Raw genomic sequence first — 11,825 nt, 5'->3', positions numbered from 1 at the left:
TTTAAATTTGAAAATTAATAAGTTTAATTTCTTAATTTTATTAATTTTTAGGCTTAAATGAAACTTAAATTAGAAATTTTAAACTAAATTATATAAAAAATTAAAAAAACTAAATTAAATAAAAAAAATTAAAATTTAATTAAATTAATTTTTTTTTCTGTAATTAAGCTTTTAAGTCAATTCAATTTACTTGCTGGCAATATAATGTATAAAGCATTTTTTTTTTAAGTATTTAATAAATCCAAAAAAAATAAATAGTCGCTATCATTCAGTTTCGTACTAAAACCGCAAAAGCAAACAAAATCAGCACCACTTCAAAATCTCTCTGCTTTCCTCACTGTCTCTGTTATGGATTTCTATTGGCTAATAAAATTACACAACACACTCTCCTCCTCTGCAATCTCTGGTCAAATCTATCCTTTTTAAATTTATAAAACCTTCAATTCCAAACAAAAATTTCGATTTTCTCGGCTTCGAAGTCGCTCACAATCCGCGTTTATCTTAATTCTCTCTCACTACCTCTGTCGTCCGTTTCCTTCTCTCTCCTAACGATTCCCAGAAATTCATTTTCCAATTCCTCTGTATTGTCCTTGTTTTTCGAGAAGGAACCCACCAAAAAAAAAGTGGTTTTGGATTGTTTTCACCCATCTGGGTTCACTCAACATGACTCGCCAGGTCGGAATCCGATCGCCGTCTCCAAACGAGAAGACGAGGTCTTTATTAGCAGAGAAACCAACCAAAATAATGGTGAAAACAACAGCGAAGGGAGAGAACAGGGGAGAGAAAAGTATAATAAAGCGGTTCGGAGAGGTAGCAGGTGGAACCGCCGCAGAGTGTGTGGCGGTGTGTTGCTGCTGTCCATGTACGCTGATGAATCTCCTGGTCTTAGCGATTTTCAAGATGCCGGTTTGCCTTTGCAGGAAGGCTAGAAAACGACACCGTTCATCGAAGATAAAACAGCAGCCATTGTTGGTCAACGCTGTGAGTAATGGTCTGTGCAGAGAGGAATTAGAGAGGGAAGTCCAAGCAGTTGTAGAGAAACAAAAGGAAGTTGGCGGTGGTGATGATGATGATGATGATGCTGATGGAGAAACTGAGGCCGTTGATCTAGAAAAGGAGATGTGGGACCGCTTTTATGCAACTGGGTTTTGGAGAAGCACATCTCAAAGAAGTACGTGAGAAAGAGAGAGAAGAGATTGTACTAAGAATGAGACAAGGTTGCATTGCAATATGGGGTCAAACCCACAAAAATTTACATGAAATTGGCTTGATTCATCATGTGGAGTGGGGATAGGCAAAGGTTCAAGATGATCAAGGAGATGAAATTGAGCATAACGAAGATAAATATGAGAACATCTATGGAGATTGGAGATAGCCCTTCATTGCATGGTTATGAGTTAAAATTGGATATGCATTGGTTGTTTTGCTTGTAATTTTTGGGTCCATGTAGGTAATCAAGAATCATATATATATATATATGGAAATGAAATTTCTTTTATAGAGGTGTGTGACTTCTTTCCTTTTTTTTCTATTTATTCTAATACTAAGGCATACTTAGAAAATAGAGGCAGATTTTCACTTGTGAAATTCAAATATAATGCACCCATCTTGTATGTGTACATACAAATTGTAAAGGCAAATGATCCCATGAATTATTTACCTAAAACTTTAGACAACAACCAAGCATGACTTACAATTTGATTTCATATCAATTTATCAACTGAACATGCAAAGTTTATTAATATCTGTGGCATAGGATTACTTGCCATTAAAAAAAAAAAAGTCTTCATATACTTCTTAGGATTTTAGCAGGAGTTGCTGAGTTGTTTTTGCGTCGAGAATTTGTGGTTGGCGTTTGAGGAAAAGAGTAGTACCATTTTCTCTTTGGTTTGAGTATGCTATCCTTTGAGCTAGAGTTCATGTGGAATCATCCCATTTTTCTCTTACATATAGTACTGGAAACTCTGTATCCTACAGGATGGCCATATATTTCTGGGATCAGACAATGAGAATGACATTAGAAAATTATTATTTAATTCTTTTATTTTAACTAATTAATTATTTATTCCTCTTAAATTAAAAAAAAAACATTATTTGATCTTTATATTATACTCTAAATCATATTTTCTATTATTAATCAATGTATTGAAAGGAATAGAAATTATTATTATTAGGAGATTAAATAATTTAAAAATTAAAAAGAATGAATTATATACTTATATTTTATAAATTAATATTTTTTAAAATAAAAAAAAATTAAATAGAAATAATTTTGAATGGTTTTTAAAATAGTGTTTGGCATAAATAAATTTCACAAAATTTTACAAAATTTATTTGTAATTTTTAAAATTTTAGTGTTTAGTTTAAATGAAGATTCATTGGAAATTCTTAATAATCAATTTCATTAAATTTATTATAACTAAATTAAATTTCATGAAAATTGATAGAATTTACAAAATAAATTTTAAACTTAAAATCATATATATTTCAAATGATAAAATTATCCTCTTATTATATATCATTTTATTTTATTTATTATAAACATAAAATTCATTTCATTTAAATTAAATTTTATATTTAATATAAAATATATTAAATAAAAAAATTCGATTATAAATGAATTTTATCATGAAATTTATGTAAAAATGAAATGAATTTTATTGTAAAATTAAGCTAGATAAGGTCTAAATATGAAATTGGGAAATTGCTTGCAGATAAGTCTTTCCAAGCATATGTAAGCCTGAGGACCATAGGATGACACATTGCAATGTGAGAGCGATGAAGAACTAGGAGAAAAGATGAATTTGGGAGTAGTTGGCACGGGTGATAAAAGCGACATAATTGGGATTTTTTCACATTTTTGCGCATAAATTCTTCAAGTTTAGTCCAAAAGAAAAATGAGCAAACCTCTTGCTAATGTGCAATTAGATCCACATGCATATTTATCTGGAATCTGGACCAGTTCTAAATAAGATTTTTTCCACAAATAATAGAAGTAGTATCACATAAAGTAAATGAGTTCTTTTGGCCAATAGGCTTCGCTATTTATCTCTATTTTTTTTTTTTTACAAAATCTAGATAAAGAAAATAAAAAAAAATAAAAGAAATTTAATTTCCCTAATTTCTCTTATTTAGATATTAAATAGATAAGAAAATAGAGAAAAAGAAAGTAAATAGAAGAGAAATTTATTTTCCTAATCATCTTAATTAACTTAAAATATTTCTATCTAAATCAGAGTAAAATGAAAGGAAATATGAAAACAAATGTGTTATTTATGTAAAAATTACTTACAAGCCTTCAAATATGAAAAAATAGAGTATAATAGTTATTTTTTTTTAAGAAAATAATACATTTTTCTTTTATTCTAATGGGTAAACAACATACAGGAAATTAGATTTTCTTACTTTTCTTTTCTCTTCATTTCTCCTATTCAATTTCTCTTTATTTTCCATGCACTATTAAGGATCCAAACAAAGGGACAGAGGAAATGATATATAGAGCTAGGGATGGCAATGGGTCAAGCATTTGTGGGTACCCAACCTGACCAAACTTTAATAGGATGGATTTGAACTGGAAAAATAAGATCCATGTCGGGTATAATTATTTTCACGGGTACCCTACTCATTGCCATCCTATATAGGGTAAGGGTGAGTACTATTCAGTTTAACCAAAATAACCGACTAAATTGATTTAATTCGGTAATTCGATTCTATTTTAATTTTTAAAATTTTTGGTTAATTCAGTTAGGTTTGATTTTGGAGAAAAAAATTTCGTTAAAACCGAACCGAAATATCTTATGCGCTGTCTTTTTTATCATAGGGTTATATGTCTTACATGTATCCCTTCTCAATCCTAACAAAAATGCCACAACCAACCCCTCTTTCCCCAGCCCCTCTAATACCTTGTTTGATTCAGTTCTAAAACAAAATAAATTTTGTGGAATTCAATTGAATTCCACGTTTTGTGTGTTTGGTTTAAAAAAAAAAAAAGAATTCAATTTAGGAATTCAATTCTATGAATTGGTTATAACTAAAACCAATTTCTGTCAAATTCGATGGAATTTGAAATGAGTTACACAATTTACATAACAACATTTTATAAACTAAAATGCGCTTATAAAAAAATTTCATCCCACTCCTTCATCATTTGTATAGCCATATATCAGTTCTACTTAATATTAATTAATATACCCATGTATGTCACAGTAAGGTATAAATGCATGTCATGTATGGTAAATGGTGCATTAATATAATTAATAAAGAATAAACTTCACACTAGATTAGGAGACAAAAAAAAAACCCTTAATGCTAGAAAAGTAACAAAGTAACATGAATTTTTGAATTTTGTTGAAAATTGTAATTTTTTAAATTTTCTCTTGAAGGTAGTTTAGGAATTGAGGACAAATGAATTTTAATTATGAAATCATACCAATCATGAATTATATGGAATTCAATTGAATTCTATATTTTAAGTTATGTTAACTATAATTTATTTCAAATCAATTCCAAAATTTGTGATGGAATTGAACCAAACACTATGTAACTATGTATTTCTTCCCCAATTTGACTTCTTTCCCCATTGAGCACATCTACCTCTAGATTTTTTCCTCTCCCTTTTCAATTTGTTTCCCTAACCCTCTACCTTTATATTTCTTTTCCTTCTACTTTCTCCTTTCTCAATCATTCCTCTCGAGTCTCTATTTCCTTCCCATGTCCTCTATCTTCTAGTCGACTGGCAGTCTCGTCGGAGAAGCAATATAGCATAGGACATCTTTGCAATATGAAGAACTCCATATCTTGTGATTGGCCAGAGTTTATCTGTTAGCTCTATCTTTTTTAAGTCGAAAATTGTGCTAGTTTGATGGAATTTATTGTGGTTGGGTTTGTAAGGTGTCATCTTGTTTCATATGGCATTTCTTGCTCGTTAAATTGGCTTGTGCAATTTCTAGATGATATATGGAAGTCATGTGTATAGCTTTGTAAATTAATTATGGCATTCTTGCTATCATTGAAACTTTCTTGCTATCATTGAAACCCTTTTATGGTTTGCATTTGCTATGGCTTCAATATTTCTAATTCCAATCATTCTTCTTAGAAATTGATTGTTTTAATATGGTGCCCAATACTAACTATTTTTTTTTTAATTTTTCGTTGAAGTTTGTTTTATAATTTTTGGCATTTGTTTAATGGTTACTATATTTGATTACCATAAAATGAAAATTGTTTCATTTTGCAATGCTTTGAAGGAATGAAATTTGTTAAATTTTTGATAGAGTACTAGATAAATTAAAATTAATTCATTTTAATACGGGTATATAAGTGATTGAGTAGTTTTACACATCAAAATGACTAGCTAATTTAATGTTGCAACCCAACTACTTATATATTCCCCTTTTAGTTCATATTCTTTCAATATGGGATTCTCAACACTTTCCCCCCTTAAGTGCAAGCACATGATTGTCACTTAATAATTAGTTAGCATTTAACTCAATACATGCTCAATTATACAGTCTTATGGGCAGTTGAAATCCACAATCCAATATGAGCTCTGATACCATCTTAAGAAAATAGGTAAAGCCTAACTCACCCCTAAACTCAAAGCAGGAGGAGTGTCCAATGCTTTATAAAAAGTACATTACCCATATCTCAAACTAATGTAGGATATAATAATCTTAAAAAAATGGGTCGGGCCTAGCTCACTCCTAAAAGCTAGCTTAAAAGAGGAAAAGTGCCCAATGCCTTATAAGGGGTGTATTACCCTTTTCCCAAACCAATATGAGATATAATACACCCTTTGATGCCCAAAACACCTGGAGCATGAAAAACTTATGGGAGGCCTAACATTGGTTAGATAGCCTTTGATACCAATTTAAATTTTGGAGAGAGTGCTAGAAAAATTAAATATTAATTCATTTTAATATGAGCATATAAATAATTGAGTTGCTTTATACATAAAAATGACTAACCAATTTAATGTTGTAACCCAATGACTTATACATTACCCTTTTATTTCATATTCTTTCAATGTGGGATTACTAACAAAATTGGATTACTGTAACATTGTCTTGCTTACTACTTAGCACTAAATTGATAAATTTGTCTTGCTTGGGTTGCTACTGAAGCGAATCGAATCAATGAACAGAATCGAATCAAACCAATTTAGTCACTACAAACCAATGAAGTGAATTGAATCAAACTAAACTATTTTGGTTCGGTTCAATTTGATTTCAACTCTTATTTGATTTAGTTCCCCTTAAATTTATAATAAATTCAATCTATTCGGCTTTAGTAGTTTGGTTCGATTATGAATTGAACCTATTGAATACTTGTAGGCTAGATTCCCAATTCTTTGAAATTTGGCCTATGTTTTCCAATAAGAACAATTTAATAGGTAAAGATTTGAGTTTTTCCCAGTTGATCTAAAGTCTTTTTAGAGAGTTGAGAATGATCTTTTTGTGAAAGTTTAGTAGGAGAGAAAGCGGAATGTAAAAAGGAGTGACCATAACAATCGAGAGGGATGAAGCTTTGGGTATCATGTGCTCTTCAAAGCAGGTCAAGAATGACATCATTATCCTATTTGATGTATTCCACATTAAATTTGCAGTTCAACCATTCTTTCTAACAAAGCAATTGAATATGAGGGAATTTGATAATTTTTGGAAAGGAAGAACAGTTCATCATAATAGTGAAGTGATGTCCAATTAGATGTTAGGTTTTTTTTTTTTTTTTTTAAATTTCATTTTTCTTGGTTAGTATGTTTCAAAAGTGGAATATTAATAATTTTAAACACAATTCAAGAACATAATATAAAAATAGAGAATTAAGATTGAGATCATTTGTGTTCATATTAAAATCGTGTTGATTCTTTTATGACATAATGATAATCATATCGTGTTATGTGTTGATATGCTAAATTCAATTTAACACATTTATGGTACACTTTATTATTCGTGTTATGTATTAACACACAACCTGCAATCGATTTTGATCCATCAACCCACAATTCATATTATTAAAAAATATAAATAAATAAATATATAAACCTTGTTGTCCCTTGTAGCAACCCAAGAGGGGGAGGTGAATTGGGTGTTAGTTAAAACTTTTGAAGGCTAAGAGCTCACTCACAGGTACCTGAGCAATTCTTTCTGTTGCTTTTACGGAGCTTCCCTCTTGTATCATTAAACCGTCACCCATTAATACAACACTGACATTGTTTGATTCCAAATTCAGAGCAATGCCTATTGTACCCTCTTCAAATTCTACTAATTTGCTTGCCATTACTTCATCAAGACCATAAATACGAGCAATGTTGTCGCCTACTTGAAGTACGGTACCGATATTTACAATTTTTACTTTCCTATTATATTGCTCAATACTTTCGCGGATAATATTACTAATCTCGTCGGCTCAAATGGTTACCATGAGTATTTCTTAATTTTTTTTGAAAAAAAAAAAATAATGCCTACAGTAGAAGGACTAATCAGTTATTTCTTTTATCATGCCAAACATGCCAAGATTAGCATTGATGGTATGTAAATGCAACTTGTTGGTCAAACAACTATTCAAAGTTCCTAGAGCTCCTTGTAAGGCTTGTTGAAAAACCCGTTGTCAAACTTGATTAATTGTTCATTGTTGTCCAAAATGAAAGGTTTCATTTTTGTAATTTTCTAATTTTTCCAAAGTCTTATAAGTTGAATTAATCAAATTCAATTTTTCTCGTTCTATCTCAGAATATCCATTCGTTCGAAATTGATCTGCTTATATTTCCACTTTTCGTAAGCGGGCTCAGGCTTTTTCCAGCTGTTCAATAGCCCCCTCGCGTAATTTTTCTAAATTTCGAATAGTACCAAAATCCTTTGTTTTCGATTATCTAATAAATCACTTAATTCTCCCTTTCCAAAAAAATCAATACACTAAGGACTACACTTAGATTTATTAGATTTGTTCCTAAAATATCGATATTAAACCCGAAACTCCTGGCGAATGGCCAGTGACCTAAGGAAATGAAAGAATCGGTTACATTTTTCATATGATCTCCTCTTTTCTTATAGACTATAGACAGACTAATTATCTATTTTTTTTTCTTATTCTATATATTTTATTTCTATATTTTATTTATTTATATTATTTTTATTTTTATTTTATATGTGTATATGTTATTGTATTTTATATGTTATTGTTTATTATTGTTCTTGTTTTTTTTTTGTATTCTATTTTTAAATAGAGTAAAAAAAATATTTGATTTATATTCGAATTATAAATGCATTTTTTTTCAATTTTCAATTTGAAATCTCTAATACTAATAAATATTATTCTTATTAAAATTCTGTTTAGAATTCGAGAATTCGGTAATAGGTCTCGTATTAATTGCAAAACGAAAATGATATATCCTGTTACAACATTTCCTTAAAAAAGGTTTCGATTGGACTAAGAAGTGGGAAGGAAAAAAAAGAGTTAGTATACTAATTCTTCATCCTCAAATCAGTCCTTCCCGTGGGTTATTGTCCCAATAAAAATAAATAAGTAATTGTAGGAATTAAATCTTAATATAATTTATAATTCGAAAAAACAAGCAGTGAGTCCAAGGCAATAAAAAAATACGTATTTTTTTTTATAGATTAAACAAAAGGATTCACAAAAAATAGTGCTAATGCTACAACTAGTCCATAAATCGTTAAAGCTTCCATAAAAGCCAGACTAAGCAATAAAGTACCTCGTAGTTTTCCCTTTGCCTCGGGTCGTCTTGCGATACCTTCTACAGCTTGGCCCGCAGCAGTACCTTGACCAACCCTAGGTCCAATAGAAGCAAGCCCAACGGCCAACCCAGCAGCAATAATGGAAGCGGCAGAAATCAATGGATTCATTATAAGTTCCTCGCACCAAAATAAAATAAAGAAATGGTTAATGATACAATTGACCAATAAATTATGACTTAATTATTCATCCCATCAATAAGATTTTCATTCAGTCGAAGTAACAAAGAACTCCGAATTGAAGCAATAATATTATTGAATCATCAGAACTACTTTGATATTTATTTTTGAGTTCCTATTCACAAAGTTTTTGTGAATTCATACAACTTTTTTGTTTTTCCATTTCTTTCTTTGTTACGAATCATTTTTTGAATTCAAACTCTTCGTTTTTTTTCTTGATTTAATCTGTTTATTCAATATTCAATTCACAGTTACAAACGAAAAGAAAGGACTTTTATTGGAATCCCTATCTAAATCTCCAATAGTCAGGCATATTAGATATATCTTTTAACTCATATGTAACTAGTTAATACTTAATATTCCATATACACGTCCCTTTCCATAATGTAAACCAACTATTCGTATCTTAGATTCAATCGAATTCTAAAATCATTTTTTGAAACATTCACAAAAGGAAAGTTAGCTTATAGCCATAGCCATTATATATTACATAATAATTATATATATATATATTATTATGTGATTTTGACCCATCAACCCACAATTCATATTATTAAAAAATATAAATAAATAAATAAATATATAAACCTTATTGTCCCTTGTAGCAACCTAAGAGGGGGGAGGTGAATTGGGTGTTAGTTAAAAATTTTGAAGGCTAAGAGGGAATTTTGAGAAAAAGCAAAAGGAAGAGAGAAAAGAAGAATGAACATAAGAAATTTATAGAGGTTCAACTATCCCAAGCCTAGGTCCTCTCCTTAAGGCCCTCATTGAGAGTTAACTTCACTAAAATTCTTCTTTGGGTGAATAATAAACCCCTTATAATCACTACAAGAGAAAACTCTTGCTCTTTTACAAATCCCTTCACACTCAAGAGTAATTTAATGCTCTATCACACTCAAGTTACAATGAATGCTCATAACAACCTTGAACTAACTCTCAGAACAAAGAAATTACAGCTCAAAATATCAAGGTCTTAATAATCAATTATGGTAGTTCAAGTTCTAGAGAAAATGAAAAAGAAAAAATCTTTTAAACACAATAAATTCTCAAGAAATAGTTGTTGTTCTCTTCCTCTAGTCATAAATAGTTTCTATTTATAGTTTCGGTAAGAAAATAACTGTCGGGGATGCATTAAATGTAAATATAGTCATTCAACCATCAAAAACTCTATTTTATTGAGTTTCGAAAACCCTAGTTCAGTTGCTGAAGTTCTTTACTTCGACTGTCGAAGGTTGGAGCGCCAAAAAATACCATTCAAAAAGTGAACTTCGGCTATCAAAATTTCCACTTTCGACTGTTGAAGTGCTCTTTAGACAAAAAGAGTTTAAACACTCAAAAACTACCATTTAAGGAGTGAACTTCGGCTGTCAAAGTTCTCACTTTCAGCTGTTGAAGTGCTCATTGGACAAAAGGGCACTTAGGCTTCAAAGACTCAACTTTTTTATCCGAACTTGGATTTTCGATCTGTTTGAACCATTGGAAAGCTAATTTAATAAATTTTTCAATGAAAATACTTCCAAAAACAAATTTACATTTCTCAAAAGTGAAAATTTCACTTTAATCCTCTTTGATCAAGAAAAGTTAAAAATAAAGACTCTAAAAAGTTTAGAGATTCACAAACTCATAACTTTTTGACTTGAACTCAAATTTTTGATCCTTTTGAATCGTTGAAACTCTAATTTGATAAATTTTTTAATGAAAACACTTTCAAAACAAATTTGCATTTTCCAAAAGGCAAAATTTCATTTGACTCCCCTTGGTTAAGGAAAAGTTAAAAATAAAGACACTAAGAAGTTTAGAGAAACCTAGACTTAAGCCATCAAAACCAACCATTTAAGATTCACAAGATAAAAGAAAATTTACATTATAGTGTCTTCTTGATCTTTGCTTTAATTTCTTGCTTTCTTTCAATCTTGATTTGAAGCAATTTCTCAATTTTGAACTTGAGACCTACAATCTCAACACAAACATTTTCAAGGTATATTAGTAGCACACTAATTATTTATTATCATCAAAATATGGATTAAGACCCCTAGGTCCAACAAACCTAATTATTTATTATATTAGATATTTGATACCTTGTTATAGTTGATTTATACTTTTCTTTATTAAAGTTTATTTAATTTGTGAATTTATGTAATCAATTAAAAATTATATTATTTTACAATTATTTATTTTAAATTTTTAATTAAAATATTGATTAGCTAGATGTTGAAATATCATTTATTTATTTAATGTTAGATTGTATATTTTTATATGCATTAAATTTATGCTTGATTAAAATTAGATTGTAAATTTTATGTAATATTTTATTTTATAAAGATTAAAAGTGTTAAATGAGTTGTAATAACCTGATTTTTTTAAAAATAAAAATTTTATATTTTTATATAGTATTTAAATATTATTTAAATATTATCTAACTAATTTATAATCCTTGTAAAACTTTCATTTATATATATTTGATATTATTTCTAAACATATTTTATAAATTATTTAATTAATAATCCAATTTTAATTTAAAGGAGTAGTTTTTAATATTAATGTTAAACCAATTAACAAAATATATTATTTCATTATTTTTTTAACCTTAGTTTTAAGATTTGATTTAATTGTTCGTAATTTGATTATTATCATTATTATCAATATTATATATTGTATTTTCTTTATTATTCTAATTATACAAATATTTATATTTTAGGCCCAATTGAAAGTTATTTTGGACTTGATTGAAAAATCATGAAATGTTTAAGGACTAAAAGTGTAATTAAAAGTTAATAAAAAAAAGATCAGATTTTCAAATCTTTGAATAGAACCTCTCCCCGTCATTTCTCTCGTTCACTCACTCTCCCTCCCCACTCCCCCCCTTCTCTCTTCATTTTCTTTTTCTAACAA

General features: G+C 29.1%; 1 protein-coding gene across 1 annotated transcript; it reads left to right on the top strand.

Moving 5' to 3' along the window:
- Nucleotides 1–663: 663 nt before the first annotated feature.
- LOC110671987 (uncharacterized) lies at nt 664–1,179 on the top strand. Its single transcript, XM_021834638.2, has one exon. It carries the CDS (start codon nt 664–666, stop codon nt 1,177–1,179), a length of 516 nt encoding a protein of 171 aa, XP_021690330.2.
- The last annotated feature ends 10,646 nt before the right edge of the window (nt 1,180–11,825 follow it).

The sequence above is a fragment of the Hevea brasiliensis genome, chromosome 1 (assembly GCF_030052815.1).
Source record: "Hevea brasiliensis isolate MT/VB/25A 57/8 chromosome 1, ASM3005281v1, whole genome shotgun sequence".
NCBI classification, from domain to species: Eukaryota; Viridiplantae; Streptophyta; class Magnoliopsida; order Malpighiales; family Euphorbiaceae; genus Hevea; species Hevea brasiliensis.
The sequence above is the reverse complement of the archived record's forward strand: the minus strand, read 5'-3'. Positions and strand labels throughout refer to the sequence as shown.

Bases quoted from the DNA above. Each gene is read 5' to 3' on its own strand.
- LOC110671987 (XM_021834638.2), top strand. From the start codon at position 664: ATGACTCGCCAGGTCGGAATCCGATCGCCGTCTCCAAACGAGAAGACG.